Here is a 16,960-nt window from a genome sequence, read left to right as displayed (position 1 = left end):
CCATGGTGGTGCTTGAGGGTGCTCATGGCGATGGAGAAGCACATTTAGGAGGAAGAATAATTTGATGGTGACCCATGTGCAAGAGGAAGACATTCAGGATGTTTTATGTAAGAACAACAGAGTCTTGCAGGGATATCTCTAAGTAAACGGTGACATAATTTATCCCGCCTTTTTCCAAATGATTCATCCTGCTGTGTTTTGGTGTTGGTTTTTAACATTACCACAAACCTCTAGATTCCTACTTGCTCAAGGTTTAATTTTATTTTACTGCCAAGCTCTGTGAGTTTGACATAGACTATAAAAATGTCTCCTGAATCTTGTTGTCTACATTCTTAAGAGCCACTTCCATGCTGGATGCCGGTATTATTTCTAGCTTAGGCTATTGCAAACCAGAAAGCCTGCTCTTTTGCCTTTCTTGCCCTGTTTATTCTCTGCTCCATGTATACCCATAATATAAGATAGAAATGAGCATATCACACAACTACCTAAAAACTCTCAGGGCTTTCCCAATTGCCTATCATGTGAAGTCTAAACTAACAGTACTGGTTGTTTTTTTAAGAGCATATTTGATTAAATTCAACAAATAGCCATTTGAGCTCCTGCTCCTTACTTGTCTGCGATTTAGCCACAGGTATGTACATACCCTGTGTACCTTCATCATTTTCTGCCTTGATTCATTAGCTCTTTTTTTTTAAATTTTATTATGTTATGTTAATCACCATACTTAGTTTTTGATGTAGTGTTCCATGATTCATTGTTTGCGTACAACACCCAGTGCTCCATGCAGAACGTGCCCTCTTTAATACCCATCACCAGGCTAACCCATCCCCCCACCCTCCTCCCCTCTAGAACCCTCAGTTTCTTTCTCAGAGTCTATAGTCTCTCGTGGTTCGTCTCCCCCTCCGATTTCCCCCTCTTCATTTTTCCCTTCCTGCTATCTTCTTCTTCTTCTTTTTTTTTTTAACATATAATGTATTATTTGTTTCAAAGGTACAGGTCCGTGATTCAACAGTCCTACACAATTCACAGCGCTCGCCATAGCACATACCCCCCCCAATGTCTGTCACCCAGCCACCCCATCCCTCCCACCTGGATGTTGGTACCTGATGGCACACTGGCTGTGTGTAGGATCCTCTGCAACAGTTCCACAAGCCTTCTTAATGGCACTTAATGTTGGCAAATAAGACAGATATTACTGGAGGAAAATTGTCCATACTTAAAGATTGTAAAATGTTTGGATCACTTATTATTTAATGGCTTTTTTCCACTTTCTGGAATGATCTGCATTTGGCAGCAGGGTGTTCTATAGATACATATGATCAGTTTATGGGCCCTTGGTGATGCCTGTGTCTTTCTCTGCTCCTTACATAAGCAGGAGTTACTTTTATGTGCATTTGGGCGATTTGGTTTTTCCTTAAGTATTTTTATCACAGCCATTCAGTGAACATTTGCTGGCTTGCCTGTGCCAGGGGTTTCAATCTCTTCTCAAACAGGAGACTCTTTTTTTCCCACCCCAAAGGAAATCTTAAATAGAATACTATAGTGCATAAAGCACCTCAATGTGGAACAGTGCTTGTTGAAGTGGGGTAGCTAAACCCTGGGCTGCATGATACCCATGTGGTGGCCTCCAGGAAGTGGTTCTTAGACTTGACAGCAGGAGTCACAGGAGTAAAGGTGGTGACAGCTGTGGGAGAGATGAAGAAACTAACACGTGGAGGTAGAAATTTCTGCATTCTCGAAGCTGACACACTGTGGTTGGGGAGACATTCAGAACCAAGAGAAATATGACAAGTACTAGCTAGATAAATGCTCGAGAGGAAGGGAAGGGAAATTCCCATTGTTGTCCCCATAAGGACATGACCCAAGCATGACTGAAACCATTTTGTCTAGAAATAGTGATAGATTAGTATGGATTCACTTCATTCTTTTGCCCATCTTCCACCTTAACCCAAGTTCATGATCTTTAAAGACATGAAGTTGGTCTTCAGGCTGTCCTCTCTGATTCCAGATTAGCTGCTGGCCCAGCCACTGACTGAGTCCTTGGCCTTGTTCTCATTCGTGCAGTTCCTCCAGTGTTTACTAATTTCCTGTCTTCCTCTCCCACTTTTTCAGAGCTGAGAGCTCACTTGTCTTAGTCGTTGGGTTTCCAGCTATTGTTTTTTCTACCCCTAAGCCACCAAATGAAATCCTATGCAGAAGCCCAATTTATAAAACAAGTAAAAGATCTGAATGGGATTGCAGTGTTTAGGATGAAGTGAAAGGCACTCCTCATCCCTGCTCTTTCAGTCTGCATTGTCACCTCCAGGGATTCCTGCCATGGAGCCATGATTCTAGTATGGTGCCGTGGTTTTGTGATGACAGAAGCATTCCAGGGCCGAGTTCTCTAATAGGGTAGCCACCGGCCACAACTGTGTAGCCACGGCTGTTGAACTCTTGAATGTGGCTAGTGTGACTGAGGAGTTAAATTTTAAGTTTTGTTTAATTAAAATTTACATGGTCACAGTACAGTAATATTGGAAGATGAAATTCTAGTATGATGCTAACTCTCAATTTAACATTTATGGAATGTGTCTTTATTTCAGTTTCCTAGATCATGTATAAAAGAACATTAGTTTTAGATGATCTTGAACTCTGAAAAGGCCTGGAATGAATTCTGGCTTGTAATCTTGGACAGATTGTCCAATCCCTCTAGGCCTCAGTTCCTTTTTATAAGATGGGCAAATCTGTGGTACCTTTCATAGTGAGATTTAAAATGAGACAAAGCATGCCGAGCTTTCGGTACAGTGCCCAGTGCCCGATTCTAGGTGACTTATCCTAATAAATTGGTTTCTGTGTGTGTGTTTTTTTGCTTGTAAAAATAAAATATTCTTATTGTAGAACATTTAAATGAGAAAACAGCAAGAAATTAAAAATAATGTGTAATCCCACCATCCATAAACAAGCAACAGAAAAACTTGTGGAATGTAGGAAAAAATAGTGTTTTTGGTTCATAATACACTTTTCTCTCCATTTTGAATGTGCATATGTATGATTTCACAATTACTGTAAAAAAGGGAGCTTTTGGTGACTGTGGGTTATATGTATATAAATTGCCTTACATAGCTTTTTTAAAAATATTAAATAAAAGGCCTTTAGAGAATATGTTGTGATTACTGAAAGGCTGGTGAATTCAATAATTTATTGGTGTCTTTTTTAGATTTATCTTTGGTGATTTAATGTTTTTAGACTATAGAAATTCTTTCTAGAATTCTTTTAGGATGGTAGAACAAAGATGGAGATGATTTTAAATTTATCATGTCTCTTGAAAGTTCTGGAGTCTCAAAGTTGTGACTATAGACATCCCTTATGACATTATAGCAATATGTGTTCATTTAAAATACTAAATGTATCAAGCACCTTCTGTGTATCAGGCACTGTGCAGAGTACTGAGAATATAAAAACAAGTAAGATGTTGTCAGTATCCTTGAATAAAATGTGATCTAGGTGGAGAGACTGACTTGGTTCTAAGTACAGTGCTATAAGAGGGATCTAGACAGGGAAGATGGGGCTGTCTGGATCAGCTGGGGATGGGTTGTCAGTGGAGGGTCTCTGGCTGAAGTGACACCCAAAGAAGTTTTAAAGGAACGATGGACTTAACCAGGCAGCAGTGGGGTGAAGAATATTCTAGGGAAAGGAAAGGATGTGGTGTGAGGGACGCCTGAGTGACCCACGAGTATTTAGAGAGCTGCATTAGTTCAGTATGGAGTTCAGAGTTCAGAGGTGGGGATGGGGTGGAAGGGAGAAGTGAAGATGAGTCTGGAGCAGTTATAGGAATCAGATGGGTCCCACAGGTCTTTCAGTGCCCTATTAAGACACATGGACTTTATGCTTCACATTAAAAAAGTTCTTTGAAGATTACTAATAAGAGAGGAGTTAATAAAAACCACATTGAGATACCACCTTACACCAGTTAGAATGGCAAAAATTGACAAGGTAAGAAATAACAAATGTTGGAGAGGTTGTGGAGAAAGGGGAACCCTCTTACACTGTTGGTGGGAATGCAAGTTGGTACAGCCACTTTGGAAAACAGTGTGGAGGTTCCTCAAAAAATTAAAAAGAGAGCGACCCTATGACCCAGCAATTGCACTACTGGGTATTTACCACAAAGACACAGATGTAGTGAAAAGAAGGGCCATATGCACCCCAATGCTCATAGCAGCAATGTCCGCAATAGCCAAACTGTGGAAAGAGCCGAGATGCCCTTCAACAGATGAATGGATAAAGAAGATGTGGTCCATAAATACAATGGAATATTACTCAGCCATCAGAAAGGATGAATACCCAACTTTTACATCAACATGGATGGGACTGGAGGAGATTATGCTAAGTGAAATAAGTCAAGCAGAGAAAGTCAATTATCATGTGGTTTCACTTATTTGTGGAACATAAGGAATAGCATGGAGGACATTAGGAGAAGGAAGGGGAAAATGATGGGGGGGAATCAGAGGGGAAGACGAACCATGAGAGACTATGGACTCTGAGAAGCAAACTGAGGGTTTTAGAGGGGAGAAGGGAGGGGGGGGATGGGTTAGCTCAGTGATCAGTGTTAAGGAGGGCATGTACTGCATGGAGCACTGGGTATTATGTGAAAACAATGGATTGTGTATCACTACATCAAAAACTAATGATGTATGGTGACTAACATAACATAATAAAATAAAAGGAATAAGATCTCTCATCACATGTGTGACATATGTGGTGAAATGATTCTCCAAATGTCATCTGGAGAATGGAACAGGTTGAATAGTTCAGGGCAGGGGGACCATTCAGTGGGCTATTGATTAGACCAGGTAAGAGATGATGGATGAGGAGGCTTTGAATCCAGGCTGTGGAAGGGAATAGCCCTCTGGATGTTTGGATGTAGAACTTGGGATGGGTGGTAGGACTAGAGGTATAGCTGTAGGTCATCCACACAAGGGCCATGGGGTGACCATCACCACACAAATGAAGTCACCAAGGAAAAGGTATAGAATAAAAATTTGAAGAGGAACTATGAAGGAACATTGGGGGAGATACCAGTGGTTGTCACAGAGGTGGAGAAAGGTGAGCCATAAAAGAGACTGAGAAGGAGCAGCCGGGAAGGCCCAAGAAAAATGAGAGTGTTGGAATTGTGGAATCCTGGGGACAACAGTATTTCAAAAGGAAGGAAGTGGGAAACAGCATCAGATGCTACAGAGATGCCAGGTAAAGTACCCAGTGTTTGTTGGATTAATAATGAAGAGATAATTAAAGAGTTTCGGTGGGAGTTAGGTTACATCAATGTAACCTTGATGTTACATTCCAGTATTATTTTAGTCTGAATTCTTTGGTTTCACATAAAAAGTAACTCAAACTAGGTTTTAGGTAAAGGAGGGATTGATGGACTAGAATCTGTAGACGCTTTGGAAGATCACATTGTAGGAATTTTAGAGATGCAACTAGCCCCGAGGCTCTAGGAGAATGACGAATTTTACTTAGCATTATTAGGGTAATCTCTTGCCATTTCTCATCATTTCTTTCTGCCTGTTAGTTGCCTTCTTTTTCATGAAAAACCTGCTTTCTAGACATGGAGGGCAGTAGAGAGTGCAGTTTTCTACCTCTGGAGTGGGATTGTTTTTCTTCCTTCAAATCTGTAGGCAGAAATGTTGGAGAATGACTGACATTGCCCCTCTTGGATGAGTGCTGTGCCTGAGCCAGCTGCTGGTATCTTGGTACAAGGTCATGAAAGAACATGGTGACTCCCATGATGTTATGAGATTAGTGGGAATGGCAGGTCCCAGTATGGGGAGGGAAATTTTCTAGGCAGACTGTCTCGTAAGTGTCCACTGGAAGTATGCGAAAGAGGAATGGGAAATGAGGGAGCAAAGTGAATGTAGAGTACTCTTAACCTTGGCTATGAAAGTGAGTGTTTTGATGGTAACCAAACAGAGACAAGTGGACACTGATAGGGTTATTTCATAACCAGATCATTGGTGGAGATTTAGTAATGAGTATTGAAAATGAGTTTGAAAACAAGAGGTAGATGTTAATTGTCATGTTTATGGGTAAAGGTTTCTATGCAGACACATTCTTGTGGACATAGATATTTATGTGAACAGAGGAAGTCTGGTTATAATCACCAATTTCAAAATAATTGTGTGGTCCCTTTATTGTCAGATTTAAGTTCTCTGAGTAGTCGTCTTTGTGTTTGAAATGAACATAAGTCGTATCTGCAGAAAGAAAGCAGAGAATATTAGAGTTTGCAAAAGATCCCTGAGGTCATATAATCTAAGATGCTTAATTTTATGGGTACGAAAAGTAGACTCCAAAGAAGTGAAGTGAAGGAATCACAGATACAACAGTGCCTGTCAGAAGGAGAGGGTCTGTTTCTCCCTTGGGTCTCTGATTATATAGTGAGGAAGTCTTTCCTAAAACTTCTTCCATAGACCTCCCTTCATGACCCTTTGTCCAGAATAGGAGCACAGCCCTTACCTCTGAAACCTGTTGCTTATAAAGGGGAACGTGACAACCTGAGCAAAATCAGGACTTCCCAGCAGGAAAGAAAGGGAGAAGGGCTGTTCAGTAGGAACTCAGCAGTATCTGTGACATAAGCTACGCTAAAGAGTATTCTTTGGACAACAGGACACTCATTACGAAAGGTTTTAAATCATGGAATAGTTAAGATCATATTTGTGTTTCAGGAAAAAAAAAAGTCATCATCAAACACCTGTGATAAGGTGTGAGGTAACAGATTATTCTTACACTTGCCTGAAACCACATAAGTTGATCGCAGAGTTGAACTACATTTCAGGTCCCCAGCATCTTCCCATGTTACCTGCATTCCATTTTCTATTTATATATTTATATGCTGTTGATGGTTGTGTGTTTATCTTTTAAATGAAACATTTTAAAAAATGCCATCAAGTAGTTTTCCCTGGTTGGGGTGATTGGGTATATAACATGCACATACACATAGACACACAACTATCATCCACATAGGCTGTGGTAAATGCTAAAAGAAAGGCCCAGCAAGCATGATGTGGCAAGCACCTGGGAAGAGCTGTGAGAAGATCTGTAATGGGCAGCGAAGAATGGCGTAGATGGGGCAGATCCTTCTAGATGAAGGAAACAAAAAGAGAGGCAGAAAAGGCAGGGAGTGCCAAGGTGCCCTGTACGGATAGAGCATAGACATGGGGGAAGGACATTGGAAATAAAGCCATGAATGGATCACAAAGAGGCAGGCACAAGAAGAGAATGGAGATCACACATGTTGGTGCCTGACTTGAGTAGGCACTATGTCAGGGTCCGGATGAGGCAGAGGGGATTGTATCCCTATTCTTCTTAGGAGGAACTGGGGCTCAAGATTACTTGCCTGAGGACCCACTGCTAAGGTTGAGTCTACATTTGAAACCAAGTCTGTCTTAACTGGGAAATTCGTCTATTATTCCAAATAGTCTTCCATTGTATCATTCCATCATGTGTAAAACGTTAGCATTTGACTTTTAGTCTCAGGTGCTATTCAGGGGTTCTGAGCAGGAGTGAACATTCCAGAAGTGCTCAGCAGGGAAGTGGGATGGCAGCATTGTGGAGGCTGAATGGCTACCATGCCACTCTGCAGACTGTCTTCTGTAATGTCTCACACTCAGACAGTGGAGCCACTAAATGATTCTGTTGTCAGGCCTGTATTTGCCGTATTTTCCATGGAAATCAAATTCTGTACCCAGTTTTGTGCCTCCCTAACTGCCTTCTCCTTTCCGGTGGTAGTTCTTGAGTTCCTCTTGGGCTTATTCCTCTTTATTGAACATCTCACTCCTATAGCTGGCGCTTATTCAGATCAGACTAACTCTGCCCTAACTGCTAATTCGCCAAGAGGTTTCTCAATCCATAACATCTCCTGGACATAGCAAGTTCTTCTATTATAATTGCCATGATGAACTTGGAGAGAAAAAGATGTTCTGTCTACCAACCCTGGACTTCCTATTTACCCGAATCATCTCTAGAATAGGATGCAAACAAGAAAAATACAGAATGCCTGGTCTTCATACCTTAAAAACACATCTGGAACTGTTTGAACTAACTAAAAGTAAAATAAGTGCTATGGTAGATTATGCCATACCTTTTCTTTTTACTTAAAAAAACAAAAAAGGAAATGGAAAACATACCACTTCTAGAAGGCCTTGACACTGAATTGGATATTGAAATGGTATCAGTAATGTATTTATATATGCCACATTTTCTTCCATGTTTCAGCCATCTTTGGTACATATGTGTTGGATATTTGCCAGGTGAGTTGAAATGTTACCACATAGGGGAGATCTTTATTTAGAAGTGGTGTGAATCCTTAAGGTAGAAGTAAAGTCAATCCTTTTGATTATACATTACCTTCCCGCTCTGATAGAGATGGTTTTTCTTTCTTTCTTTTTTTTCTTTTTTATCATTTTGTGTCAATCTTTCAATAAATGTCAGCATTCCCCTGCAGCAACTAAAAACAGAAATTATGTCTAAGAACAGTATAATTTTCATAAACTTAAAAAATTGCATAAGAAATATTCTAACTTAATACTGGTTTTACTGTATCCTCTAATTTGAAGTGGAGTGAAATACTTATGTGGTTGAATCATAGCTCTTTTGCTGTTTGCTATAAAAGTTTCAAGAATATATATTTCAAATTATTATTTTTTTTTTTAGTAATCCAAAACAAATGCAACAGAACTCAGCATACTTGAAACACATTTTCTGAATTTATCTTAAATCTCTCTACTCCAGAGGGTTTGTGTGTATGTGTGTATGAGTTAGGCCTGGCTGGTTACTTCACCATCGATCCCCATCCTGGATTGATTGCACTGAACAGCACAGAATGAGTTACATATGGTCCCACTTTGTCTAAGTTTGTAGGACCTCTGGGTTGGAACTCCATTTGATCAGAGTGAAGCTAACCATCACAGAAATCTGGCTAAAGTCAAAATCCTAAATATATGCACGTATACATATATTCTGGTTAGAATGTATATATTTCATGTTAGAAGCACTGGTGTTTTTTGCTATTTATTGGCTCAGTGATTATTGTTCTTAAAGTATCAGTGTCATTTCAAGGATCTTAAAAAAAAAAATCACTCATCTGCCTTTTGTTGTTGTTGTTGTTACTATTATTAAGATCATCTTAAGTTTGAAGAGGAAACCCCGTTGTCAATTTTATAGTTCATTTCCTTTTTTCTTAGCGTCAGCAAACAGAGTAAAGAAACACAGAGATTAAGATATGGTTTCCAGTTTAGGTTTTTGCTCAGGAGGTACATCGAGGTAAGTAAGGGGTAGGGGCTGTGCCCAGTAAGGCTCCCCTTTTTGGGGTGGACGAAGCCATCCCGAGTAACTTTCTCTTCACGTAGGCTCTTTTCTCCCTGTGTCGGTCTCTTCTCTCTTCTCTTTTCCTTCCATTGCTTTATTTATTTTTTTTCCTTCTTCCCACTTCCCCCTCCCCCCTCCTGCTCTTCCTTTCTTGGTCTGCAACCACGTGCTTCGAATCTGTGTATCTGGACTGCCTTCTCTCACAGTTCAGCGTGAGTGTTAGCAGAATGAAAACCAGATGGACCAGCAGTTCCCACTGTTATCTCCCAGCCGACTCTGGCAAGCCTCCCCCGATCCCTCCTTCCTTGGCATGACAGAAATATTTGCCTTTATTTAGGGAGACTTGTATTTGCTGCCGTACCTCTTCCCTCAGCTGCAACATAAGCGGAAAGCTATTTATTTATTCCCTTGTTGCTGAGGTTGGTTGAGGTGAGTAGACTGTGCAGTGATTTTAACTGTTGGAAGAAGCAGTTTTAAACCTGCCTAACTTCTGTATTCTTCTAGAATAAGTGATTTATCTGATTCTGGGTGTTAAGTGCTCGGGAATTGCAATATGAAGATGAGTTTTGAACTGGAAGATAAAGGTAGAAATGCTCTCCATGGTGTGTTCTTACCATCATGTCCCTTAGAACACGTATTTACTGAAGGGACAGTTGTCGTTACTCAGCCAGCAGTCGAGATTATGAATTAGAGACCCAGCTACTAGGTTATCAAAATGCTGTTCCTAGGATGATTATATTTTCATTCTTTTATCACGTTTTCCCTAATACGGTATCAACATTATTTCACCTTTAAAATGTTATGTTCTGTTGCTACCCAAGTCTCAATGAATCGGCTCTGAGTCAAGGTGTGAGCTAGGTTTGGAATTGCCATAGTAGTAATTTGGATTTTTCATTTTTAAAAAATAGACTTTTGAGTAATTTTTGAGAATTTCTCCCTATGGCTATCATAAGGTTTTAAAAGACTCATTCTTGATCAGTAGTCTGTGTTACTTTTCGGATAGTCCAAGTGGGAAATAACTGCTCCTGAGAGTGTAAGCGGCGTCTCAGACATTTTGGGGGTGTGTGTGCGCACGCGCACACAGGCACACAGTGTTTGTAGAAAATTGGATCTAAAGAAACAAACGAAACCCACTTTTTTTTTTTACTGGAGATTTGTCGCTTTAGTAAATAGATTTGACTGAGAAAAAAACAGCTCAAAATTTCAAAGGGAAAGTATACTTAGTAGAAAAGAATCCTGGAGCTCAAGTGTTCATTATTGGGTAATCAGGAAATTTCTCCGTATCTGTCACATACTCATGAAAAAATATAAGGAGGGCCTTTAGTTCTTTTTAGTTCTTGATTCAGGGGTTTGTCCATTTTTACGCTGCATGAGATTATTAATTGAAGTATTGGTCTCATGTTTTTAAAACGGTGGGTCGTAAACTCACAAATTCTGAGTAAATTAGTTTACCTTCATTGTGTAAAAGACAGCATTTATGTAGTGGTGATTTTTCAGACAGGGCAGAGCAACGTTGAAGTGAGAGGTGTATCTGGGAAACATAACCCGCTCCATCTAACTAAGCGTGCAAAGGGAATGGCAGGTGTTAACGAAAAAATCATTGCAAAATGCTGGCTCCTGTGAGTATCTCATCTGCATAACGGAGCTTCAGATTTGTGTCGTTTCTGAGCTAAAGAGTTTATTACCATTCTACTTCCCCGTCTATTTTTTAGCTCTTGCTAATGTTGGCTTCAGCTTCCAGTGAGGTTGTGCTGTTGCATGTAACACTACCAAGGTAGCGTCTGCCCAAGTCAGACATAACAATAGGATGTAAAATAGCCCAGTTACAAATGAGGTCCTGCCATCTGTGCCACCTTCTTAAGTGGGGTTTGGATGATAAAGTCCTGATGTAAACTTCAGTAGATAAGCCTGCTTTATTGATAGGAGACGTCAGATTTCTTCTGTTCACTTGCTTGTAAAAAAAGATGAACCCCACTTAAAAAACCAAAAAGACCCAAAAAACAAAAAACAACGAAGGTGCTTAAGGAGTAGAATAACCTGTTCCTGCTGGCGTCCTCCAGATCGGACTGAGAAGCACTCCACGATGCCAGACTCACCTGTGGATGTGAAGACCCCGTCTAGGCTGACTCCTCCCACCATGCCGCCTCCCCCCACAACTCAAGGAGCTCCGAGAACCAGTTCATTTACACCGACGACTCGTGAGTAGGCATTGCTGCATGTCCTGTTTCCATTTTTTTTTCCTGCAAATAAAAATTAAGGGAAAATAAGATCCAGCATCAATGTGTTACACAGAAGTGAAGCACCCCTCCCCCTCCCCTCCCCCCCCGCCCCCACCAAATGGTTTAATGGCCAGGAAGTAGGTATTGTGCCTGTACAGATGTATAGCATCTTCGGGATAGTTTGTATGACCGCCAGCATTTGCCTGCCTTTTCATTTTTGTTTCACAGTTGTAGTCTGCTTTCGTTTCCGCGGTGAAGAATACTGTGCATTAGTTTGGTTTGGGACTCCATCTGTTATCACCATCACTTTTAGTTCGACTTAACGTGTAGCTCCTTATTTTAGTTTGTACGTTTTGACTTGGAACATGTTAATATCCTACAATTATTTCCAGGTTGCTTCTGCTCTTCTAATACCACTTTCTTCTGTTATTTACAAATAATATTAAAATCTAGTATCCTTAAGTTAGAAGGGGTATTGCTCTAGGCAACAGTCACATACAGAAAACTTTCTGAAATAAGGAGCATCTTTCTTGTCTTGAGCCTGTCAGACTTTTATTAAACCTTTACTCACTTCCAGCTCAGCTCTGGCCCTGTGTTCTGAATCAGTGGTGTGTATTGCTTTCTGTGTCGTCCCAGGAAAGGACAGGACATTCTGACTGAACAGCAACTTCTCTTCCTGTCCTGTATATTCCAGTAGGGATAGTGGATAGCTTTGTCTCCAGTCATTCTCAGAATCCTGGTTAAAATTGTCCTAAAGGATTTGTGAAACTAAAAAATGCTATCGGTTGCAGATAATACTATTTACAGACCACGTGCCATGAAGCCTATATGAATGAAAAATAACTAACGGGCAAAACCAGATAGATCCGTGGGATTATGAGGGATTGGCAAACACACAGCCCAGGCTGTTGATGCAGCGTTGCACTGCCATTCAAAAGACCTTCCCAAACGTGGAAGGGACAGGAGGCTGTGGTGGTGCCAACTTGTAACCCTGTCATCTTGTATTTGGTTTGTTGTTACCCGAAGCCACAGGGACAGGCATGTGTCTCCCGTGAGAGGTCCTGGTGAGCAATCATTCCATGATGTGTTGCTTTGGCGCTCATTTGGGACAAGGGACCATTTCATTATCTTGAAACTTTTAAGAATAATAGAGGACTCAAGACATCTTCAGACCACCGTTGGAGATAATCTGTCAAAACTATATTAAAAAGATGGGTTTGATAAAGATGAGTTTGTCAAATTAGTTGATTTAATATGATAAAATCAGCATTTTCTTCAGTGAGAAATGTGCCAAATTTTCTTGTCTTGTCCTTAGGAATTATCTTGATGTTCAAATAAATTTTATTGGAATTGAGGTTATCAAATTACCACCAACCCATGCTATTAGTTGGAATGAGATGTCCCTTTTTGATTTCTTGAAATAACTCTCTGATAATTACCATATCCATTTGGCTTCTTATATAAAATTTGCATTTTCCCTAAAGAAGTGGTTAAGAAATACGAGGGGGAGAAAATAGCCTTCTAATTGGGTGGTATAAGGTTAAAACTTGAAAGTCCTATTTCTATAAACACAGCTGTCAGTTGTGTGTACAAAACATGATTAAAAATGTTCAGTGATAAATTTAGTCTCCACCAAATATACGCTTTCTCTAGGGGAACAGTTTAGAAAGGAATGGTCCCGTTATATTGATGTAAGCCTGTGACAAAAGGCTGACATCCCAACGCTGTTTGTTCTGAGTTTGAAGCATTTCAGGTGGTTGGCATATGTGCACATGGAGGTAGGGCTGACCCTGTGTTACAGCCGACTCCCATTTATTACCAGCTTCCGTGTAGAATACCCTCACGCATGGTGAGGAGTTAGACCCATTTAGTTACAGAGTACCCGAACAAAGCCCCAACAGTTGTTAAATCACAAAATCCACCAGATTTAAAGGGAATGAAGCTTGGTTATAATTTCTTTGTGCATATTCCCTGTAAATTTATTTATTTTTCTTTCTGATTTTGTGCTCTTGACAGTAACTAATGGCACGAGCCATTCACCCACAGCCTTGAATGGCGCCCCCTCGCCGCCCAATGGCTTTAGCAATGGGCCCTCCTCTTCTTCCTCTTCTTCTCTGGCTAATCAACAGCTGCCCCCAGCCTGTGGCGCCAGGCAGCTCAGTAAGCTGAAACGGTTCCTTACTACCCTGCAGCAGTTTGGCAATGACATTTCTCCAGAGATAGGAGAAAGAGTTCGCACCCTCGTACTAGGACTGGTGGTAAGCAAATGGAAATGAGCCCAATTTTCTGGGGTAAGGGATAGTGTGTGTGGGAGATTCCAAATAGAGACTGTTCTCCCAGCTATTTTGTTCTAATATATTCTACACCTGGAGATTGCATGTAAATCTGAGAATTCTGAAGTAACAGGGTTCTCAAATGTGCATAATGTATGGACCCCCCCATGGTTTCTTTTATTATTTGACTAATAAAGATAGGGTTCTACAAATTTATTATTTTCTTAGCCATAAATGTGTGTGTGTGTGTGTGTGTGTGTGTGTGTGTGTGTGTAAAATTCCATAGGTATAATCTCTTGGCCTGACTAGTGGCTTTCCACAATGACAGTGTTTTTGTTATGTTAATGATTCACTTAATCTAATTGGGTGCTCATTTTGATGTGGTTGCTTTGAGAGATTTTTTATTATCAGTCTAGAAATGAACAAGGATTTATAACCAGGAATACATTCTTCTGTGTGTTTTCATTTTTGAGGCTAATAACATTTTTAAAAAACTTGTATTGTGGTAAAATATACATAACATAAAATTGACCATTATAACCATTTCTAAGTGGAGGGTTCAGGGGCATTTAAGTACCTTCACATTGTTGTGCAACCCTCACCACCATCTGTCTTCAGAACTTTTTCATCACCCCAAACTGTGTACCCATTCAACAATAACACCCCAATTTCCCCTCCCCCAGCCCCTGCTAACCAATTGTTTAAAAAAAAAAAAATACTTTGTTATAGGTAGAATTACTTAAAACATTAATTTGAAAACAGAAGTGTGGATTTTAGCACATGAGTCTATATTCTGTACAGTATCACACTAGAAATTAGAACATATATCATTTTTGGGGGGGGTCCTAAATCACTTTTACACATACTGTGATTTTCTATATAAGTAGAGGATTTTTATTTAGGAAGGCAGTTTTCCCATAGCAAACCCGAGTCATAGAGAAGCTGTGAGTCACATATTCAGCCCACATGGCTGAACTCAAATTCAGGTGACAGGGCCCAGTTTGCTTTCTCTTGAAATAGATCATTCATTTTTATGATGTGGCCGTATCATGAGCAAAGCCATAATACCAGTTGCCTTTTTTTGCAGAAGAAGCCCCAGAATTAAAGCCTGAGTGAGGGTCTAGTGCAGTAGACATAATTCTAATAGCAGTAACTCACATTTGACAGAGAGTTCGCAATTCACTTTTTTAACTCGTACCTCCCTCCACTCTGCACTTTTTTTCTTTTTTTTATTCTGTTATGTTAATCACCATACATTACATCATTAGTTTTTGATGTAGTGTTCCATGATTCATTGTTTGCATATAACACCCGGTGCTCCATTCGATACATGCCCTCTTTAATACCCATCACCAGGCTAACCCATCCCCCCACCCCCCTCCCCTCTAGAACCCTCAGTTTGTTTTTCACAGTCCATAGTCCCTCATGGTTCGTCTCCCCCTCCGATTCCCCCCCCTTCATTCTTCCCTTCCTGCTATCTTTTTCTTCTTCTTTTTTTTTTTTAAACATATAATGTATTATTTATTTCAGAGGTACAGGTCAATGATTCAACAGTCTTACACAGTTCACAGCGCTCACCATAGCACATACCCTGCCAATGTCTATCACCCAGCCACCCCATCCCTCCCACCCCCCACCACTCCAGCAACCCTCAGTTTATTTCCTGAGATTAAGAATTCCTCATATCAGTGAGATCATGTGATATTTGTCTTTCTCTGATTGACTTATTTCACTCAGCATAATACCCTCCAGTTCCATTCACGTCGTTGCAAATGGCAAGATCTCATTCCTTTTGATGGCTGCATAATATTCCAGTGTGTGTGTGTGTGTGTGTGTGTGTGTGTGTGTGTGTGTGTGTATACCACATCTTCTTTATCCATTCATCTGTCGATGGACATCTTGGCTCTTTCCATAGTTTGGCTGTTGTGGACATCAATGTCCACAGTATCCACTCTGCACTCTTAAGAACAAAAAACTTCTGCATTTCCCACACTCTGCCAGGTCCACCTTTTTCTCCTCCAGGACTGGAAGAATGATTGCCACAGAACTGTGTCTGCATACTGCAGTTAGTTTTGTCAATCACTTATCTTTTCCTTTTTATTCATTCTTGAGTTTTGCATAATATGCTTAGCAACTCACAAATAAATTAAACCTAAGAGCCATGGAATAAGTCCAAAGCAGTGATTGTGTTACATAAATGGTGAATATGTTCTTTGTAACAAAAAAATGGGTTTTTTTTTTTTAAACTGCTTTTTAAATTTGATATGGTCTCTAACAGTGGTTTCCATAACTTCAGTTACAGAAAAATTTGGTAACTTTAAGTCGATTTCCCACATATTAAAAATGGCATACTTTTGAGTGCAGTACTTTTTTTTAAGATACGTATTTCTCTAAAAACCTTAGAAAGATAAGTTAGGGGAAGACATTAGTTAATAGTGCTTTGCATGTAATAGGGAGGCAGTGAAAATTTGTCAAATGAGTGAATGAATAGAGAATGGATTTTTTTTTAATTTTGTTATTTGAATATAGTCAACACAATATTACATTGGTTTCAGGTGTACAACATAGTGATTCAGCTTCTCTATACGTTATGCTCTGCTCACCCCAAATGTAGCGACCATCTACCACCATCTAACACTATTACAATATTATTAACTATATTCCCTGTGCTGTGCCTTTTATTCCTGTGACTTCTTCATTCCATAACTGGAAACCTGTATCTCCCACCCCCCTCTTCACCCAGTTTGCCCATTTCCCCCACCCTCTTCCTTTTTGGCAACCAGCAGTTTTTGTTTAGTAGAGAACAGATTTTTTTTTTGTTTTTTGGAGCATTTGACTACAGGCTTTTATGCATGCTATTTTATTTAAATCCTGGGACTACCCTTGGGGGTAGTGATTTTATACACATTTTACATGTGGAGAAACTGAGGTTTACAGAAGTAAAATATACAGGGCTACCCAACTGTAGTGACAGGCCTGTGATTTGAACTCAGGCAGTCATTCATAATGAATCACATTATGCTCTCATTTAGATGGAGTTAGAAAAACTGTTAGTAGGAACAGGTTTAATGCATAAAACAACTAGCATAGCTTTAGAAAACAAGCCATTGAGACAAAATGAAAAAAAAA

General features: G+C 40.0%; 1 protein-coding gene across 1 annotated transcript in view; it reads left to right on the top strand.

Annotated features, from left to right (window-relative positions):
• RUNX1T1 (RUNX1 partner transcriptional co-repressor 1) overlaps positions 1–16,960 on the top strand; it is a 128,014-nt gene that overhangs the window by 62,270 nt on the left and 48,784 nt on the right. The window contains 2 exon segments of the mRNA XM_021688233.1: positions 11,400–11,537; positions 13,575–13,816. Coding sequence (XP_021543908.1) covers positions 11,400–11,537; positions 13,575–13,816 — 380 coding nt within the window.

The sequence above is a fragment of the Neomonachus schauinslandi genome, chromosome 4, assembly GCF_002201575.2.
Source record: "Neomonachus schauinslandi chromosome 4, ASM220157v2, whole genome shotgun sequence".
NCBI classification, from domain to species: domain Eukaryota; kingdom Metazoa; phylum Chordata; class Mammalia; order Carnivora; family Phocidae; genus Neomonachus; species Neomonachus schauinslandi.
Note: the sequence above shows the minus strand (reverse complement) of the source record. Positions and strands in the feature narration are given on the sequence as shown.